Genomic DNA, 21,316 nt, shown 5'->3' with positions numbered 1-21,316 from the left:
GCACATGGCAGAGAGATATACTGCTGGAGCAGAAAAATCCAAGCAGGATATTTTAAAAAAATCTCCCTTGTAGGGTCCTTTTTCTCACCAGTTAAATTATTTAAGTGAACCCCACAGCCCTTCATAGCAAGTTCCCATTTGCAAATACTTATTAATATGTATTGCATTACCAGACATATTATAATATCCTTAAATCCCTGCATGAAAATGTCAGCAAAGCGATTGTGCATCTGTTTTGACGTAACTGGTATCAGCGGGTCTCCACCCACCCAAAGGCCTCTGTTTGCCCAGCCAACCCCAAAATAAATTCATTGCTTCTCTGCCCCCGAAAGATTGGGAAATGAACATGTGTTTCTTTTCTGCAGACCCTCCCACTATCACCGAATCTAAGAGCAATGAAGCTGCTACGGGACGGCAAGCCTTACTCAAGTGTGAGGCATCAGCAGTGCCCACGCCTGATTTTGAGTGGTACAGAGATGACACCAGGTAAACATATTGTCTATCTTCTTCCTTATTCTACCACCTTCAAATGCTTAGTAGATTCCCCACTAAGCCCCTTAATGCCACACAGAAAATCCTCCACAAGCTATATAAGCTTAAAATCATGTCTGATCTCATTCCTTCAGACAAGGTAGGCAGGGCAGGCCTGGTCAGGATGTGAGTAAAACCCTGCTTGTAAACTGTGTAGGCTGAAATAAGTGCTGTGGGTGATTCAGTAGATGATGCTTTTGCCTTTGCGTCAATGCTGCACCAGCATGCTGGTGTGGGATTAAGGCACCACTGGTGCCATCTTTCTGATAATCTACTGACCATCTATGTGCATTAAAGATCTCATGACCTTTGCTCAAGAGTAGATGGTATTAGTCCTGGTGCTGTGGCCAAATCCCAACAAAGGTCATTAGACCTTGGTTCCCTGAACTCTGAGGGAAGAGGTTGTTTATATGTAACATTCTCTGCACCAGTATGACCTCCTCCATAGCTCATGTGCAACGTGCCTCTGGTGGCATGTGACCAGGATTCATCACCGAATTTGGTCCATTGGTTGGATCCAGCTTTCCTGGCCCTGAGCCACTGCAGGCAGCTGTCTGTTGGCATGGGAAAGGGAAAATAAATAACAGCCAGGGGAATGACACCTAAATATTCCCTCTGCCTTGGGCTCACCCTTTACACCTGAGCACTTGTTAAAAAGGGAGTTTTACTATGCTGGGTTTCAACTCAACCACTTAGCAGATGCTGAAGTACAGCTTGCCTTGTCTACACTGGCATTTTAGAACATGTTCATTAGAACACGCCAGCTAACGTTCTAAGAAAAATCTTTTATCTCAGTCCAATAAACTCCTGCTTGAAATTGGCTTTGATCGTTGGTGGCGCCCCTCCCCTTTATCACAGGAAAGCAAATAATATATGCAGTGATTGCATCCAAGGATGTCAGCTGGGTGTAGCATCTCTTCTTTTCACTCATCCTTTTTCCCCTCCTTTCCTTCTCCACTGCTGTCATTCTACCTTCACCATCGTTTTAATCATCCTCTCTTTTCTTTCTGTCAATTTCCCCCTCTCCCTTCCTCCACTACTTTCATTCTTTCTTTCATGCTCTCACCGTCCACTCCTCCAACCCATTTCTTCTTTCCCCTCTCTCTTATCTTGCTGCCTTTCACCACCCGTATCTACCTACCTACCTATCTACAGTTTGTCTTTCTCCTTTCTTTCTCCCCTGCTCTTGCCATCACTCCTTCCATCTGATGGGAACTGAGCTACTTGTTGTTAGTGCATTGCACATCTCTTCTCTTTGCTTCTCAGGATAAACAGTGCCAATGGCCTGGAGATCAAGAGCATGGGGAGCCAGTCCCTCCTGATGGTGGCCAATGTCACTGAAGAACACTATGGCAACTACACCTGTGTGGCTGCCAACAAGCTGGGAGTCACAAATGCCAGCCTATACCTTTACAGTAAGTATGGAAGTGGGGTGGGGGACTCGAGGCGGCTCTTACAAAGGTCAGCCTGTACCTTTACACTACAGTAAGCGTGCTTTAGAAGAGGGGCTCTAAATTCAGGTACTTGGAAAACATTAGCCTGCCAAACTCCAACAGCAATCCAAGCAGCCATTAGGTAATGGATACTTCCATGTTTGTAGTCACAGCCGAACACAAGCACACGTGAGTAAAGGGTTATATTCAAGCCCCTTGGTCCTTTGAGTAACTTTCTTCGCTGCAGTCTGGTAAAACAAGAATATATATTTTAAGCAGGGAACAGAGTGACAGCCCCTTTAAGAGAGTGATGGAATATTGGGGCCTGAAAGTTCCATGGAGGCTGAAAAATGTCAAACATTGAAAGAGATGGAAAGAAGTAGCCAGTGAGCCTGGGAAGGGGAGAGCCAGAGAAAAGAGAAATGGGTCTGAAAATAGAAGGAAGTGATGCAAGATAGCCAAGAGTGACTATATGAGAAACAGAGACCAGGATTATTTAAAGAGATGTGCTACATTTTGTAAGAACCATGGGTGGGGAAATGAAGGTCCCCCACTGATAGTGGGGTGATTAGAATATAGGGAAATATAGAGCCGGTTAAAGTAAATATGAAATCAAACTCCCAGGTTTTGATCCTGTTGTCTTTGAAGTCAATGAAGGTATTGCCATAGACCTCAACAGTTACAAGCTTGGGTCCCAGAACTGAAGAGGGGCTCAGACCCAAACCCCACAAGCCCCTGAGGGCTTATAGAATCCAAACTTTACAGCTGGTCCCCACCTGGTCTATAATAGATCAAGCCTGGATCTGAATTCAACTCCGGATCCCATCCAAACTTTGGAGTATTTGAAATCTAGTTCTTGATACAAATACTGCACCTTGAGCCCATCTTCACACAGATATTGTTATCACAACAAATAGGATGTAACAGAATGATCCAGTGAGAGCCACAGACTTGGAAATAAATGAGCCCTTCCTTTCTCTGAAAATATAGGATTGTATTAGAGTATATAGAGCTGTGACCTCTCTAGGCAGGGTGGGAGGTAAAGTCTATAAGGGAGCCTCACTTTGAGTGATAGGTTTGTTTATGCTTTCTGGAGCCAGACTGATCAAAAGATAAGGGAAATAGTTTTTTAAATGAAAAAAAATTGATGTAGCAGGGATGGGAGAACCCGCTGGCATATTTGCACTCACCAGACCTCTGGATTTTTTATCTTTTAATTTTAAATTTTGCAAAATAAGGTGCATTCCATGGAACACTTCCTGTAAGCCACTGGTTCCAATAGTAATAAGAGATTAACATGTCTTTGACTAAATGGAAACTTGTGGCTCACAAACAAGGTAACTTTCTACTCTGAAAGTCTTTTTTGCCCTACTCTTGGGGGACCATCAGGGAATTCAAATAAAAATCTCAGGGCTGTAGTCTGGAACATGAACCTCAAATGCTACAAGTTTTGTTCTCAGTACTATTACTACTAAAAATGCCAAAAGTAGGACCCATGATTTGCGGCTACATTCTAAATTTGACAAAATAAATTTTTCCCCTCTCTCATGGCTGCCCTTCTGCAGATGAACTGTAATGCTTAATTGAAACAAAATCTAAGATCAGAACTCATATAGAAAAATAGAAACACTTTGCATGCTTATCACATCTTGCTTCTGAGGATCTCAAAGCATTAGCAGACAGTGAATATTTTAACCTCACAAGCTGCTGGGAGATAGATGAGCAGTATTAGCACCTGAGGGAAAACTGAGGGACAAAGAGCTTACCAAAGGTCACATAGTCACAGGCAGAGCTGGGAATAGATCCCAGAAGTCCGGGTTCTCAGAGCCCAAGCAGATAGCTACATTCCCTGAATAAGCTTGTTTGTGAATTCATCTACCATATCAGGGAAACCATTAAAGATAACCTGCAGAGAGGATATACATTGAGTTTACGCCATCTTTTGCTTTTTTTTATGATTTATAAAGAGGGCCTGCATTGTTTAAAACTTCTTGAGGTTTGCTTACTGTTTTATTTTGCTGGGTTTTTTACATTAGAAATTCAGGTCCTGTCTAGGCTAGGACTGGAGAAATTGTGAAATGAAGACAATACGAGAGCCGAGAGTGAAAGCTGAGTAACTGAGAGGGGAAGAGATTTTTGTTAGACTCCTTGTAACTGTTTGTTGTTGTCTGTGTGTTTGTTTAGTAAACATCTATATAACTTCAGTGACTAATAGAAGGAGTCTTGGTGAAAATTATTTGTTAACACTTCTACAAACCTCTCCCCTGCTTTCAGTTAAGGTGGGAGCGATGAGAATCAAAGCAAGAGGAGATCAGAATTGCCATTCTTGATATTTCTAAAGTTAAGAGGGCTGGGGAAGTAAAAAGTAATAATAATTAATAATTAAGCGCCCATCATAAGGAAGCAAAGAACACAAGCCCACTTTTTAAAAAAAATCCTTTACAGAGCAACTGGAATAGCAGCCACTGAACACTCTCAGCCCCATGCCCAAGCACGAACAACTGTAAGGTTTTCAAGGTACAGCTTTTGAGTGATTTCTTCTCTGGAATCAGACAGATTGAAATAGCAGAAAAAGATTTTATATATTTTTAACAGAGAACAAACTCACTCTAGAACAACGTCCCTTTTGAGAGGCAGATAGAATGTTGCTGCCTGAAGGTTCCGTAGTGGTTGAAAAATGACAGCTGGTGAGACAGAAATAGCGCAGTAGGGTAGTGGTAAGATACGTGTAACTTTGCCTATGGCTGAGGGGGTAAAAGGGACCCACAAAATTATTTGACAATACAGCCTCGTGAGAGGGATGTTCGAGGAAATACCAGGTACCATAAAAAAGTCAGAGAGAGCTGAATTCCTTAGACGTAGATACTGTAATGAGAGACGCTACATTAAAAAAAGGAGAGAGATTAATAGATAGAGAGTGACGTGGTGCAAGGGACCTGGAAGCATCATTGTCTGCTCTAGACAGAGAGATTTATGCACCTTACTCCTGGAGTCTTACAGAGACAGAAGGATTTATCCCAAGAAATGAAACAGAGCCAAGGGGGAGCAAAAGGAGACTGTTTACAGCAAAGAGTGTGATGAACTCCAAGAAAAGAACAAAACACATCCTGTCCCTGTGTGTCTGGGATAGAAAGGATTTCTGTGAAAATGATCAGAGAGGTACAAGTGGTATCATCACAGAATATGGTGATGGAGAATCAGTGTCAAAAGTGTTAGGAACATTTTTCCTATATACAGTGTGAAGGAAAGATCTTATTTTCCTTTCATTCTCCTGAATTAACAGAGTGCTTTTGGGAAGTGTCTGAGCAAGACCATAATTATAGCTGAGTCCATGCTACACACACGCACAGGCATACATACACAAGATATGTATCCACATCTGAACACATATAAAGGTATGTAGACACACATAAACATACAAGTATACCCACCCAATGTAAACAAGCACACTCATACACACAGGTTTGCACACATACATATGCATGCACAATATTCTCTCAAAGACATTCCAAGGCATTATGGAAACAAAATGGAAGTTGTCCCCTCAGACCCTGGACTAGACCCTCAACTGGTGCAAATCATAATCTGCACCTTCTTAGGGTCTAGCCCACTGATGGGGATAAAGCAGGAATCCACAGGCACTGGCAGCACCTTGCGCTCCTGCTGGTTGTATGGTCTGATTTACAGTGGGACAGTCACCCCAGTGGTCCTGTCCCCTCTCCAGTTTGCACCCTTGAATGAGTAGCTCTGGAGAAGGAGAGGCAGCTGGCAAGGCCTGTTTCAATTAGAAGCAGCAGAAGGCAGGTCCCCACCACAGATTCCCCAAGAGATATCAGGTATAGGTTATCATGTTAATCAGACAAACAGATTTCCAACAATGAGCACGTTTCTTAGAAGAATCAGAGCATGTTTCCAAAATGTCATTATCTATCAGTGCCCCAGTGAGAGTGCAGGTTTTATGCATGAACATACACAGGTTCACACACACACACACACACACACACACACACACACACAGAGACGTGCATATCTTACCTCACCTGCTAGCCCACACTTTATTTCATGCACACATTAGTTTTGGATAATCAGTTGCGCTCTTCTAGCAGATGGAGTTTGGGATGTGTCCTTGTGACTGAATAGCACAGTTCATACCAGGCACTTCACCCAACAACCTCCCTGAAAACCCTGCATTGTCTCTAGAGCTGCAATAACAGGGAGAATAATGAGCTGAGGTAGAGTTCTTATGGTGGTGATGGGGTGGGGTGGGGCTGAGAAGCAGCTATTACACCTTTGGTGGAGTAGAAAGGCTGTTGCTCAGCAGGCAAGGGGAATGGAGGTCTAGTCATTTAATAGAAAATAGTGTGAGAATGAGGCTATTCTAACTATGCATTCTAACTGCTTGCAATATGCAGCCTCTCGCCATCTACAGGACAGGAAGGAAACAGGTCTGAGTTATGATTTAACTAACTAAATAATACGGAAATCATGTCAGCACAATAGCCTGTTTTCACAGAACAAGAATCCCCTGTTGCTACATAACAGAGACCCAGCCTACCTGTGTATTTTCCAAACAAGAGACAATCTCCCCAATTCCTGCTGTGGATTCAGACACTTCTGCTGGGCCTGTTAATGCAAGAGATCTGTCATTTTCACCAGGACGTAATTGACCTGCTACATCCTGATTGGCTTGGAGAACCTTCAGCTATTCAGAGCCCAGTTTATATGAGCACGGGTGTTTTAGAAAGAGCACGTGTCTCTCAATAGCTGAAGTTCAGCTTAGAAGTGAATAATGGTTGACTACCTGTATAACCTGCCAAATACAGTTGCATCAGCGATGATCTTAGTGCAGCTCCCACAGGTTCAGTCAAACAGAGACAGTGTCTATTAGTTCATCGAGCAGAGTCGCTGCTTCTCTGCTCTATCAGGATCTACGGTATATTCACACATTCATATGCCCCCAGCCACATGCCTGGCATCAGGGGAGACTGGGAACTCCTCTAGCTGGTTCAGTCCCCATATTCACCATTTGGGTGACACATACCATCAAGCAATCTGAATTGGCTGGGACAAACTCCACTCCGTATAATGGAGGGAGAATGGTCTACTGGTCAGAACATGTGTCCGGCATGGGTCCAGTTCTGTTCCTGGCTATGCCTGTGTGACCATAGATAAACCAGTTCCCCTCTCAATGCATCTGGGCACAATCTGTAAAGTGGGGATAATCTGCCACCTCAGAATGGGTATGTGAGTCTTAATTCTTTAAAGTCTGTCTTAAGTGCTTTGAGATCCTGGAAGGGAAAGTGCTATCGAAATGCAAAGTATGGTGCCAGCAGCAGCAGTATCATGACGTAACAGTGTACCAAAGATGAATCTTCAAAATCTATAACCAGATCCCCCAACCCAGCAGGCTGTATAAACGAGGAGATGTTGATGGGACTGTGAAAACTTTTCCCCAAATATTGCGCCATGGGGAGGTGAGGGCACTTAAGGAATGTGTCACCAATTAGGTTGCAGCATGGTGAATGATCATGCGCTCAGATCCCTGTGGGTGTGTCCGTTAAGATAGGTTCTGTGGAGGCAATAAATCCACGTAGATGACCTGGCAAGCCTACCTGCACAATTCACTTCTCTGCCAAAGGCTAGGTCCAAGCAGGAGATGCCGCTAAGGTGGCCCATGGTCTGATGACTCAGTGGCATTTGGAAACAGGAAGAGGCCATGTGACCCTTCCACTACAAATAGCGTCATGGCAGCTCTTTTATTCCTCCTGCTGTATAGACCTTGATTGTTCAGTTCTGTGTGCCATTGAGTTGGTTTCTCCTCAACTCCCAATCTGAATCCATGGAAACATGTACTGTGATGTGTTGGTAGCATAATGCTCTGTATGTGAAACCTTCTTAGTCAGTCCAATTGCAGGATGGGGGAGCTGTCAGGTTTGTAACTGCTGCTTGCTGGGTGTGGAAAGTGGCATTTCCTTTTCTCCTGCATGTTGCTTATTGTTCTTTTTCCCCCCTTAGAGCGAGTTTTACCCACACTCCCCAACCCTTTTCCAGGTCAGTATATGCTTTATGTCAAAGTACTTCTCTAGCCGGGTCATTCTCCATCATCTCAACAAATACTAAAAGCCAAGGGTGGGCAGAGCAGAATGACAGGAAAATAAGGATGTCCCCTTTTGCTTTGCATCCCAGTTGCCCCCTTCCCCCTCTCTCCCCCAAAAAAATTGTTGCCAAAATCTCAAATTGAATCCAAACCTGAGGTTCAAGTGACTTTGCTTAACTTCTTTTCTTCCCACTTTTTGTAGAGACTAGCCTGAGCTGTTGTGTTTGGATCCAGATCCAAATGTTCCCAGTGTTCACTTTGTCCTCAGGCCCATTTCTAATTATTGTATATTTTCCAACCAGAAGGATATGTGCCACAGTAACTCAAAAAGAGGCTCATTTCTTGGTCCTCCCAGTCTGACCAGAAGCAGAAGGATTCTGAAATCCTGTAAGAGGGGAAAAAACATAAAACTGCTACTCTCAGATTTCCATCTCAGGGTATGGAACGTCCAGAGAAGCATCCAAACTTTTGAGTGCTGATTCCTAATGAACCACCTCACTTTTTGTGATTCATCACTCCCAGTGAAAATGTCTTCGCTGTTCACATGGCAGGACAGTTGGGGCACTAACTGTGAAAAGAAGCATAGTGTAGACATTAAAGCAGACATGAGGCACCTCTGATTTGACCCAGTTCACAAGGAGTGAGTGTGAACACAAGGCATGGAATCAGGAGACCTGGATATTATTCCCAGATCTGCCACACACTCGTTTTGGTCAAATCAGTATGGCCATGTCTCCGTTATTAGATGTTCCAGTTGAGAGGGGCCTGATTTTCAGAGGATGGGTGCTCAGTCCTTTCTGAAATCAGGCCCTTACAAGGTGTTTCAAGTTGGGCACCCAAAAATGGAGGCACCCAAAATCACTAGTCACTTTGAAAACTCTGGCCTAAAGTGCTTAATTTGTGCCAGGACTTGGCTGGGCTGATCCCTGGCACCTCTAGGCTTGGCAGTTCATAGCCCCAGCACCTCTGGGCCTGCTGCATCAGTTATGAATGTAAAAAAATTGCTTGAGCCCTGGCACCTCTTTCATTACAAATTAATCACTGCCTATGCCCCACCATACCTCAGTTTCCCCAGCTGCATGATGGAGATATTGATACTTACTTAATTCTCAGGGCTGGCATGAGGACGAACTAGTTAATGTTGCTGGAGCACTTTGAGGTCAAATGCAAAGGATTATTAAGAGTCCATTTTCTTTTGGAAAGCAATTCAGTGTGCCAAGCAGAACACCAGCATTTCCTTAGAGCAGTATTTCCCAAACTTGGGACTCAGCTTGTTCAGGGAAAGACCCTGGTGGCCCGGGACAGTTTGTTTACCTGCCACATCCACAGGTTTGGCCGATCGAGGCTCCCACTGGCTGCGGTTCGCTGTGCCCGGCCAATGGGGGCTACGGGAAGTGGCGGCCAGTACGTCCCTCGGCCCGCGCCGCTTCCCACAGCCCCCATTGGCCGGGCACAGCGAACACTGAGAAGCCTTAGAGGAAGTGAGCAATGGATGGTGGGAGTTTTACACCAGCTTCACTTAACCACCCCGCAGTTTCAAATCAAGCTCTGCTGCAGACAACTTCTTCAGGGCCAGGATAGGGCTACACTTATTATATTTAAAGGCAAATCTGCAAATACAATTAAGGAAAAGTACCCAAAAAAAAGAAAAATTGAAATCAAGCCAACATTCAAATTAAATCCCAGGGAGTGATTCGCAAATAACATTCAAGAAGCTGGGAAAAGGAGTAAAGCAGGCCGTTGGGAATCTAGCGTGGAAAAATAAATCCAATTAAATGCAATTATCAAACACACTGTAAATGAAACATGGGCTCAGATATGAAATTAAAGTCACAATGGCTGTTTAGGGTTTAAGTTTTTGGTTCTTTTAATTTTTTAAGATGTGGGGTTTTTAATGGCAAATATTTTTCTACAAATTGAGAAGACATTTTTGTCCTTTTTTTAATTCCACAGGCAGACAAAGGTTTTGCTATTTTTTTTCCCAACTGCATTGTCTCCTGTTGTGCATTAGTGGCCCATTAAGGCAAATGCTAAAAATTCCAGCTGAGCTAAGCCCAGATTTCTATGCCAAATGCCCCTTCTAAGTTCTAGCCACAGTGCCTGCGCCATCCAGCACAGTTTTAATCAACCTATGAAAATTCTTCCCCACTGCCTTTGATATTTTCTTGCTGCTTCTTGTTTTAGTAATAATGTCTCAGTGGACATCACACTGTGACATCACAGTTTCAGTGAGTCTTTAGGAATTTGTTGTATTCTGCGATATCTTCAGTGAACCAGGAAGTGCTAAGAGGATTTCACAGAAGGAAAATATAATTTTGATACTCTGCACCTCATTTCTTTTGCTGAAAGCTCCCAGCTGCTTCTTTAATGTGGGCATCCAGCTCAGGCATTGGTGCTTATCTCAATCTTCACTTGTCCTTTGCAGTTCACCTTTAAAGAAACACCAGGCAAAAAAGTTTCCTTGCATGACGCGGACTCCATCACTATATGGGTTTTTGGGTTCCGTTCTCTTTGCCATCAGCCTCCTCTGTGACCTAAGGCACGTCACGTCCCCTCTTTGTACCCCAGTTTCCCTATCTATACAATATAGATGACACTTTCCTACCTCCTGGGGTTTCTGACGATTAATTAATTAGTGAATTAATTAGTGAGGTGCATTGAGATGGAAAGGGCTGTGTACATTCTAAGTATTGTTATTATCTGCTAGCTGCTGTTTAAAAGAGGTCAGAGATTTCAAAGGGAGCTATTTAACAATACACGGGACTTGAATTTGATGGGGAAGACTTTCCTAGAGCATTAGTGAAACCCAACTCGTGCTTATTTCAGCTGTTGAAAATGGGGCCTGTGACCACCACTACGGTACCAAATTCCCTGGTAAAATTTCTAGCCATTCTGATTGTTGAGGCAAGGCATTCAAAGTGCCTGAAATCTCATCTGGGCTAATGTCACATCATCGTGTTGTAACATTGCTCTATTTATGCTGTGATGTCACAGCGTCTGGCTGTTGCATCACTGCATCATCAGTAGGGCCAGATTTTCAAAAGAGCTCAGAGTTCTTTTGTGGAAGAAAGTTTTCAAGGAGGCCCCTCTCCTTCCGAGGATAAGGCTAGTGGGATGGGATCTCTGTTAAGCCTTAAAGTTGTTTTTTTCTGTGCTGCCTGCCATAGTCACAGGTCTGGCTGCACCTTTTCTGATCTCTCTGACTGCACCTCCCCCGCCCCTGCCCAGGGCCTTATGTGTTCACCTCTTTCAGGGGGGGGATTCCCATGAGTCTCCCATTCTTAGATTGGGCCTTGGGCTGTAGTACCCTGTGTACCAGCCGTGATTACTTAGCAGGCCCCAGTGGATATGGCACCTGCAGTTCTTCCCTTTGGGAGCTCGTGACCTGCGATTCATACAGGTGACCAGACAGCTTTGTCAAACCAATCTTAACAGTCTTACTCCTAAACCCCACCACCCTATAGTAGTGGGCCAGGTACGTTTTGCTTCTTCAGGCCCTCCAGCAGCATCTGTCTCAGCTTCAATCTGTTCTCCATGAGCAGCTCTTGGACAGCTACCTCGTCCCTGGACTTTTAAACTCTTTAGCGTTCCTTTGGTCCTTTGGCAGCCAGCTGTGGCAAAAGCAGTCTTGTAACTTTGACTGGAGCCCATAAGTTGCATTTTCCCAGATAACAGCTCAAGCATTGTCCCTTCTGAGCCCTCCTTGTTTACTGGGAGGTTCCTTATCTTGGAGTCATTGTGTTACCTTCCTGCTACTTTCCTAACAGTCCTGCTATTAAACTGAACCAACACATGAAAATAGTAAACATTCCCGTAACCCAACAGAGCCATAATGTTTTAAAAACTATCCCACCAACTAGGTCACCTAGATTACAGATCAGCCCCACCTCCTTCACAGTGCCTGTCCTGGGATCTCTGCCAGAGCTTGCCAAGTGTCAGGGCAGTGAGTGGCGCTATCCTGGGCTGTGTATTTTAACACCAGAAGGAATCAAGTGCAGAAGCCACTCAGTCGGGCCACATCAAACCAAATCCAGTCCCATTGCTCATCAACAGGATAAAGATAGTGGTGAGGTGACTGGTCGGGGGCAGGCCTATCTTTCCACCAAACAGACGCAGATTGGAGAATGACCCTGGATGGACTGTAGATTGTAGCTAGTCTCCTTTTAGCTGTAGTGCTTGTAGCTTGTATTGTTACTAATGCCTTGATTGGGGTGGGAGGAAGGGAGGGAGAAGAGAGCTGTTCATTTGTGTCTAATGACCAGAGGTTGGAGCTTCCTAAGAGACCCAAAGAGCAGCTTTCCCTTTAACGGCCTCCCATTCTTCTCCCTCCTACCCAGGGACTGGCTCCCCTCTGGGAAGCACAGAGACCTCTCCTGTTAATGTGATCACTTGTTCTCTCCCAGCACACTCCCTCCAACACATGGACCTTAGCACCAAAGCAATTCCAGTGAGTGAACACTTTTCTCGTGGAGAGTGACTCTGCATTTGGCAAAAACTGGGTGGTCTGGTTGGTTTTAAACAGGATGTCTCTACAGGAAAAAAATCATGGGGAAATAGGACCTTTTGAGCAGCACAAACTCCGAGGAGCCAACGTGGTACAGGGCTGGCCTGCTGAGCAGTCAGAACTGCTTTCCCTTGATCAAGCCAGTCCCAATCAGACCATAAAAAATCCTTTGATAAGTCCTTGGTTGCTAGCAAGTGGGTCAGGCACTGCCATACCTGCTGTTCATGCCCAAGAAGAGGAATTGCTTGGTAGGCGCCACAGTGTTTCTAGGGCCAAATTCTGCTTACACCAGGTCTGAATTCGATCTTTATGCTCATTATTTGGTTCCCATCATGAAACCAGTCTAAACCATGATCAAGGTCCCTCCCCATCCCCAACCATTCTTTAGGATTTGAACTCACTTCCCTAGCAGGGCTCAAAGGAAGGACCAGTGAAATCCCAAATCGCATACGCTGCTTTTAAAACATGTTAATTCTTTAGCCTGGCTGAGAACTTGTAGCATAAACAGGCCCAAATGCTTGTTTTGATCCCTGTTCCTGACACCGAAGCAGCCAGGAAACAGAAATAATTAAAAGACATGACAAGCATGAGGTGCAGCATTTTGATCCATCTCTGGATCAGAACTTTCCCAAAGGTCACAGGGTGTTTGGGTCCACAATTCAGGCTAGGCTCATCACTATGTCATGGTATATTTGTGTATGACCAGGGTGCACCTCTGTCACATAATTGGATTGCTGGTTGGTTTCAGTTATCTGCAGCTCAGCAGAAGCTCACTTGTTTAAAACCTGCCACCCTAAGCAGAAAGTAGGGCTCAGGAAAGCAAAAGGCTTCCAGCTGACATTATTGAGCCAGATTTTCAAACAAGCTCTGTTCCAATTTGGTGAGTACAACACCAGTGTAAGGTGCAGCAACATGGTTGTGGCTTAAGTATGGCTTTGCAGTATGGATGCTCAAACTGGGCTAGGCTAGCTCAGGTGCTCAGACCCACGTGCCAGTCACCTGTGGTGAAGACATACCCTTCGGCACCAAAGGGCATGATCATGTGGGATGCTGAGCTCTTTTGAAAATCTGGCCAATGAAGCAGAAAGGAGCAGAGGTGCCTAAAGCACAAGCCAGGACTTTGGGACAGCTGGATTCTGTTCCTGGTCTACCATAGACAGACTCATCATTGTGAAAGTTGAAGCTAGACAAATTCAAACTGGGAATAAGATACAAGTTTTTAACAGTGAGGGTACTTAACCACTGGAACAACTGACGAAAGGATGTAGGGCATTCTGCATCCCTGGCAATGTTTACTGAAGATTGGAAGTTGTTCTAAAAGATCTATTCTATTCTGAATAGGAATTAATTCGGGGAAGTCCTGTGGCCAGCATTATGCAGGAGGTCAGACTAGATGATCACAATGGTCCCATCTGGCCTTAACACCTGTGAATCTATGATTCATGTGACCTTGGGCAAGTTGCATGTCTTGTCTCATCCTCACTTTCCCGATGTGTAAAAGGGGGATAATAATGCTGACCTCAGAGGGAGTTGAGAGAATTAATTCAGGTCGAGAAACAGCGCCTTGGATCAGGAGCTAGAGCAACTCCAAGTCTTAGTATTATTATTATTATAACAACTAACATTAGCTTGGGCTAACATTTGTCAAGACTGCCCCAAAACCCTCTGTTTCCTCCCCCTGCTCCCCCCCCCCCGCAAAAGAGAGAGAAATCGTTTTATTGCTTGCTCTGTTTCTGTACTTTTTGTTCATTAATTTTAATTTTGATTGATTTATTCCAAAATGAGCCCTGGATTGCACACATTTGCATAACCCTCTCCAGCTGCAGTGCTGCGGAGAGTCCAGTGAGCTGAGTGAGAGGGAGGAGGAGGTTGAGAACTAGGACTGGAAAGCCGAGGGAAATGCTCTTCAATTCAACCTTTGCCCTCACTATAGAGTGGTAAACACACTTGACGCCCTTTTTAGCAACAGCTACAGCTTAACCTGGTCGTAGCACTGTTTGCTGCACACAGAGCATAGCTGCAAAACGGTGTTCATGCCTTAGTGCTCTAGAGGGGGTTCTGGGTCAGAATATTGGAAAAATCCCCATCTTCACTGAATGGATTAGAAACCACCCCACCCTAGGCTAATCAATCCGGGTAATAAATTGCCAGGTGTGGTCGCTGTTAGCAGAGTTTGAGCTGTACTGTGGATGGGTTCAGTTTAGACCAGCACTCAGGCAGAACATACCCCTCCAGATCCAAACAATCCAGAACTTGGCAGAACTACAGATCCAGCTGTGAAACGCACCACTTGGCATGGCTTCAAACCAGCTCCTGATGCCTCCATGTGACCGTTCAGGGAATAACAATATTGTCTCTTAAACCATTACCCTAAGCTCTTTACTTGGGGGGGGGTGGAGTTTTTGGGGTGAGGATATAAATCTTATATCAAGTTTATAACAAATACACATAAAGACCCTGCTCCCTCCCTCTCTCTCTCTCCCGCTCCTTTTTCAGTTGCCTTCCAAGTAGCGGAACCTGTTGTGAAAAGCTGCACTGAAATTAAAATGGGGTGGGGAGAGAACAGACATTACTTCTCTTTTTAATCCTTGAATAGGAGCTGCCCCCCCCCCCACATCCTCACCCTCCTTCCCCATTTCCACTTTGAAAACCACTAAGGAATTTGCCTAGCAAATTGGCCTCCCGTCTGGTTATTGTCCCAAGCGAACAGCCTCTCCATTCACTAACCCAGAATGGTAAGTCAGTTTGGGAAGCGTCGGGTTTATCTTCTAGGCTCAGGCACTGCGCTGGGCCCATTCGCGAACTGGTTGCCATTCAGTGCTTGCTCTGTGGTTGATAAAGCACATTACACATGGCTGGGCTTGCGTGATTAATACAGCTGTCTCAGCGCTCTCTCAGAAAACAAAAACAACCAGGAAAAAAAAACCCTTTCTGCAAACAAATCAGACTCATGGAAAAGCAGAGTCCTCCTGGCGCACACACAGGAAGTGGTGTGCTCATCGAAGGACCTAACAAAAGAGGGAGGGTGTGTTTGGAAGGAGAATAAGGGGAAATGGGGCTTAGCGTGCCCTTCGCACGTCTGGGAACGGCTATGTCAGGGTGGCGGCAGGAGCAGGGAGCAGGGGGAGAATCAGTGCAAGTGGTTCCTGCATTAAAGAGGATGCCACATAGCCAGTGCAGCTTTGTTCAGTCCCAGCCAGGCATCGTCTATAGTAGCTGTTGTGGGACTTGACACACACAAACACACACACACACAAACCAACTTTCCCAACACCTACCGTGGACACACCTACTTGCTCACATGGAGATACACATGTAGGCTTATTCAATGCACACACCACCTAGGGCTTGATCCTCAGGTGCTTAGGACCACCTAAAGGGCAACCAGAAGGGATTGTGTGCCATCTTTCCACGCTGCCCCAAACCTGACACCAGCTAAGAGCCAGTTCAGTGCCCCCTCCCCCGCCCCGACCCGGTGAAACTCAGAGTAGCCTCAGGGTTGCTCTAAGTTGTAATAGGTTATAACAGCTCTATAGGGGCTGTGCCCCGTCAGGGATCACAAGTGCACAACCTGCTCCAGCCAGCGGGGGGCTGGGCTAGGCTAGCAGAAAGCCACCATAGCTCGCTCAGATCCACTCAAGCATTCCCCTACACAAGGGCTGTTTCGGGCAGTTTTAAGATCACTTTGCACTGCTGGAATACCAATAAGGGGCTTTAGAGGAGGCCAGCATTTGAGTTTTAGAGTGCACACAGAGCCACTCTCACATCCGTATTTACACACACACATACCCAACAGCTATAGGACACACATATCTACTCACACAGGGAGACATACAAACTGACTTGCATGAGAGTTATAATTCACTCACACCCACGCCAACTCAAACATGAAAAAGCACAGGGTTGTGTTCACACAACTCACATGACATCTATAGTGTTAGCTATTCTCTCTCTCTCTCTCTCTCACACACACCCCCACCTATGTCTAGGGCCTCATTCTCAGTTACTCCATTCCTGCTTCTGGGGTGGAGATGGAGGTGGAGTGGACAAAGGGAGTTTCAAGCCCCAGGCCAGATTCTGCTTCAGTAACATTCAGGGGCCATAAAGGGGCCACAGTGGCTAGGGGGAGGCTTCCCCAGGAGTAGGGTAGGTCTGACATACCCAGCGCTGCTCTGCCCCTCTTGCAGTCCATGGCATGGGGACATGCTGGGGGCAGGAAGTAAAGTGCTTCTGAACAACCCAATGGCAGTCACAGTGAGGCTACCATAAGTTAGAGCAGCCCCCAAAGCCACTCTAATATATGTTGGGGGCCATTCTAGCCCCAAGCCAGATCCAGAATCCAGGAGATGCAGAGGTGGCTTAAAGCCACCTTTGCCCCCCTCCTTCTGGGCTGCATCTTCTGGGCTGCGGTTCCCGAGAGGCATAGCACAGAATCTAGCCCCAACCCCATCCTGGGACTGTGCAGGGCCTTACCTGGCCCTTGGTGTAAGTTAGAGCAGCCTCAGGGCTGAATCCCTGTGTCAGGGCTACGTCAGAGGGCATTCTCAGAAGGCCATTTCTGCCAACAAGAGCAAAGTAAAGGGGCCTTAGTGCAACTGAGAGTCAGGCCCCTGAAGTACACAGACAGCTGTGAACATAATGGAGACATTCCAGGATCCATACACACACACACACACACACACACTTTACACACAACCCTGATCACACAACACCAAAAGCAGATGCACACCTACTCCCGCAAGTGCAGGCACATCATACACACACTTGTATCGACACTAACCAGCTCATATGCCATCTACAACATGCACATTGCTCTACACACATGCTCTCAGAGACGCTAACAAAGGCCTGTTCGCAGAACAGCGGCTGTGGCATGTCAAGTGGCCAGACCACAGCCCGGGGAAGAGAAAGGAACAAAAGAAGCCTTCACCAAAGGGAAAAACAGAACAGTTTTCTGTCAGTCTAGCTCCCTGCCCCTTTCTGTCCCCTCCCTACTATCCTTCTGTCCTGTTCTATTAACCTCTGTCCCGCTCTCCTTTTTTCCTTCTCTACATCTCTCTGTGCCAACCTCTTGTCCTCTTCTATCTCTCTTCAGACTTCTCTCATTCATGCTCCATTTTCTTTCTCTGTCCGCTCTCCCTCTCTGCCTCTGTGCATGCCTACACAAGACCTGGAGGTGTGAATCCGAGCTCAAGGAGACATACCCAGGCTGGTTCTGATCCAGCTAGCACTCTAACAGGTCACCATGGCAGTACAAGTCGCAAGAGGAGATGCCCCAAGTATGTACCTAGCATCATGGAAGGGATTGTAGGTGGGGTAGCTAGCCCCTCCCACTGCTTGTGGTGCTATGGCTATTTTTAGCATTCTAGCTAGATCACAGCTAGTGCAGGTGTGTCTCTTAAAGCTGGGAATCAGCCCCTGGTCAAAGTGCAGACATATCCTCCATCACGTCCTTTCAAGCTCTCTCTGCGCCGGCCTCTGTCTCACTCAGTACCCATCATTAAGACTACTCCCCTGCCCCCTCTTCCCTGCTTCTCATTCTGTCTCACTGTCTGTTTCCCACTCTGTCTCTCCCCTTAAGCCCCATCTCTGCTCGCTCTCCTGCCCCACCACCTTCCACTCACTGTACCTCACTCCCCACACCTGTCTCCATGCCCCAACCCCAGTCTTCCACCTCCCGGACACATGCACACAATTCATTGCCATGAAAACCTGGCATACCAAAGGATTTCATTTGGTGCCTAGTGCAGCTATGCTCAAAGATGCGTGGCGGGGTGAACACAGACCGGGCATCTATTTAGCCAACACACTGCACACCCAGTGCGGTGGGATCCAGGCTGTTTGCCCTGCACTGAGAAGCCAGACTGTGTTCAGCACTGGCTGTTGCTGAGGGGATGGGACACACTGGTGCACACATGCGCAATCAGCTGGAAATCTGAATATGGAAGGGATTCATTCTCTCCTAGAAGCTTGTGGGGGACAGAACTCAGACCCAAGCCAGGAATGGCCCAGGGGAATGACCTGTGTAACATGGTCCCCAGCTGCTTTGCTTGTAGAATCAGATCTTTAGATGGAAGGATCAAGGACAAGAACGGGCTCAGTAATGCATTTGGGAGAGGCAGCATGCCAGGTTTTTGATTAATCAGCCTTAGTTGCTCGGAGAATGAAAGAGGAGAGGGGCAGAGGGGATTTTCTCAGCAGTGGTAAAACCCCGGAACTTTCTGAAATCTACAGGAAGAAAATAGCTTAGCTGTGAGAGAAACTCATCTACCTGGCTTGGAACCATATTTGGTCTTCTAGTCATAGGCTTTGTTAGCTAGGACAGCAGTCCCCTTCTACAGCAACTAGGGCAATATGGACTGTAGTAACCCAGGAGAAAATGGGCCATCTCTAGAACACCATGAACAGTTGCTAGCCCACTGTGGCTGGGCTCTAGAATGGGGTCATCGCTAGCTCATGCAGAGGACCTGGCTGCCTCCAGAAAAGCCAGTGTATTGACTGTGTAGACACGAGGTTCACCCAGTGCCCCAACTCAAGATTTAATCGTAAGACCCCGCCCTACCAGGGAATGTAAGTAGCAACAGCAGGTCCATAGGTATTAACTGACAGTAAGAAAAAGGTACAAGCGTGCTGCAACCAGAGTGGCGTGTGAATTGTGTCTTTTTTCCCAAAGCACAAAGGAAGGTTGGGAAAAAAAACCACAACCAAGCAAGCCCTAGTAAGTAGAAGCTGCTAATCCCTAAAGCCTCAAAGTAGAGTGCAGAGCCTTGGAAGAAAGAAATTAATAACTTTCAAAGTATGACCTTGAAAATGGAATTAACAGTATTCCTCCCTTTTAAGCCTCCCTGATAATAAAGATTTCATCTTCGGAAGCCCTGGCAAAGAGAGTCAACAGACTAGAAAAATGACTTCCTGCAGAGCAGCTGGCATGTGTAAAAACCTGGCCCCTTCAAGCTGTGGCCGGAGAGGGCGGGGAGGAAAGAGAGACCAGCTTTTGTCCAGCCCCTGCTCCTTTTTCTTTAGTAGATGGTTATGTTCTTTCCCTGCTACTACTCCTGTCCCAAGACGTGCCCAAGAGACGTCTCCAGATAAGCATCAGTGAACTTAATTGTAAACAGAGCTGGCCTCTGATGCTGTGGTGCTCCCTGAAATACGGCCTGCTAGATTTTTTCCCTCCCTTAGTCGCCCAACCACAGACAGACCTCTTCTCTCTCCTCAGAAAAAGAGTCATAGGGCCCATTTCTCCTCTCACACTGGTTTGACATTAAATTCAGTGGAGCAACTCCTCGCTTACACTAATGTAAGTGAAAGGAGAATCACACTCTTAGGTTTCGCAAGCCACAGCTCCATATTGGCTCCCTCAGATCACTGAGCCCAGGAACCTGGCATGAGAGGCCATGGCGAGTCCCTTTACCAGTGGACAGATGAGAAGGCATGGGGAGGGGCTGCAGGGAGCCCCTCTGCAGATGAGAAGCTGGGGTTGCCCTTTGGGGATGAATGTTACGTGCATGCAGTTGGAGGGACTCCTCTGTAGTACTGGAGATCTCGGTGTGATACGAGTGCCCACAGGTTCAAGTACTGGGGATATGTGTGGTGCCTGTGCCATTTGGGTGCTGTTCTCTGTGCAGTTGAAGGGGCTTATGGGGTTCACTCTCAGACCAGGCTAGATCCTGCAGCCACTGAGTGCGTAGTGGGACTGTGTGGAGTGGCAGGTCAGTCCAGGGCCTGGGGACAATAGAGTCTCCGTGCACGGACCTGCTAATTACAAATTGCTGCTGCCTACACCTCTGAAGGTGGGGGGGCGGCGCCACCCTGCTTACAGGTCCCACCAGAGCTCTGTGTGCCCCATCCTGGTTGTAGGAAAGAATTGGGGTCCGTGTTGCGGGGAGGGTGTGGGATGGACAGGTCTCTGACTAACACTGCATTCGCCTCAGGTCACAACCTTAGAACATCCCGCTGTGGCAAGAAGCATCTGTACAGCACGTTCTGGTTTTTCAGGCTTGCCTACTACGTGTCAGTAGCTCAGTGAAGTTGGATGTTAGGTCCACTCCTCTCCAGGTCTTCCATTGCCGAGTTAGACCACAGGCCACAGATGATAATGACATGTAGAGCTGCTGGATGAAACAGGCCAGATTAACATCTGCTTCCCAGCTGAGGGGGTGAGACAGAGCAATCACCTGGGAAGTAGGGAGGGAGGGATCGAGTGACTGCTAGGTAGGTAGATAGCAGAAGTCGGCTTGGGCCAGTTGCTGGAATCATTTCACATGGACTCTGGGCTCCTCTCCTGATGCCCAGCTGTCTCATTCGGAGGAGGTGGGGACATTTCTGGGTGCATCTGACCCAGATCCCCAAATGCAATCGTCCCGGAAACTTTGGGATAAGATCTGCACATGGCCTTGTCTCCAGTTTGCAGAGCTGTGCACAGGTTAGCACTGTTTGGCCAGGAGGTTTTCCTCATTTTTGACTTTGGATGCCACCTTGTGGGGAAACGTGGTGTAGCGCCCTTGCTATTAACCTGCATTTCTTAACCCTCCTTTGCCACTTTGCGGCAGGATTTAGCTAAGCTCTGAGGGGGAGTGGGGGAAGGATGCCATAACTCCAGCTAATATTGCCCTCGTGGTTTTCCCTGGGAGCATTATGCGTGGCTGAGACAGGGCAAAGTAGATCAGTGTATAACACAAATGGCCTGGCCCAAGTGATTTGGGGAATCTGTCCCAAGGTGTCCCCCTTTCCACCACCCCAAAGCTAAGA

The 21,316-nt window shown here is 46.5% G+C and overlaps 1 protein-coding gene across 4 annotated transcripts in view; it reads left to right on the top strand.

Moving 5' to 3' along the window:
• LSAMP (limbic system associated membrane protein) overlaps positions 1-21,316 on the top strand; it is a 1,331,794-nt gene that overhangs the window by 1,291,668 nt on the left and 18,810 nt on the right. For 3 of the 4 annotated variants that reach the window (XR_012642183.1, XM_074974247.1, XM_074974235.1), the window contains 3 exons: positions 366-486; positions 1,798-1,946; positions 7,980-8,015. Coding sequence is in view for 3 of the 4 variants with exons in the window: in XM_074974247.1 (XP_074830348.1) it covers positions 366-486; positions 1,798-1,946; positions 7,980-8,015 (306 nt within the window). In the remaining variant the exon portion in view is untranslated. The remainder of the gene's footprint in view (positions 1-365; positions 487-1,797; positions 1,947-7,979; positions 8,016-21,316) is intronic. The other variant, XM_074974253.1, reaches the window with a different exon arrangement.

This window comes from Natator depressus, chromosome 1 (genome assembly GCF_965152275.1).
Source record: "Natator depressus isolate rNatDep1 chromosome 1, rNatDep2.hap1, whole genome shotgun sequence".
Classification (NCBI taxonomy): Eukaryota; Metazoa; Chordata; order Testudines; family Cheloniidae; genus Natator; species Natator depressus.
Note: the sequence above shows the minus strand (reverse complement) of the source record. Positions and strands in the feature narration are given on the sequence as shown.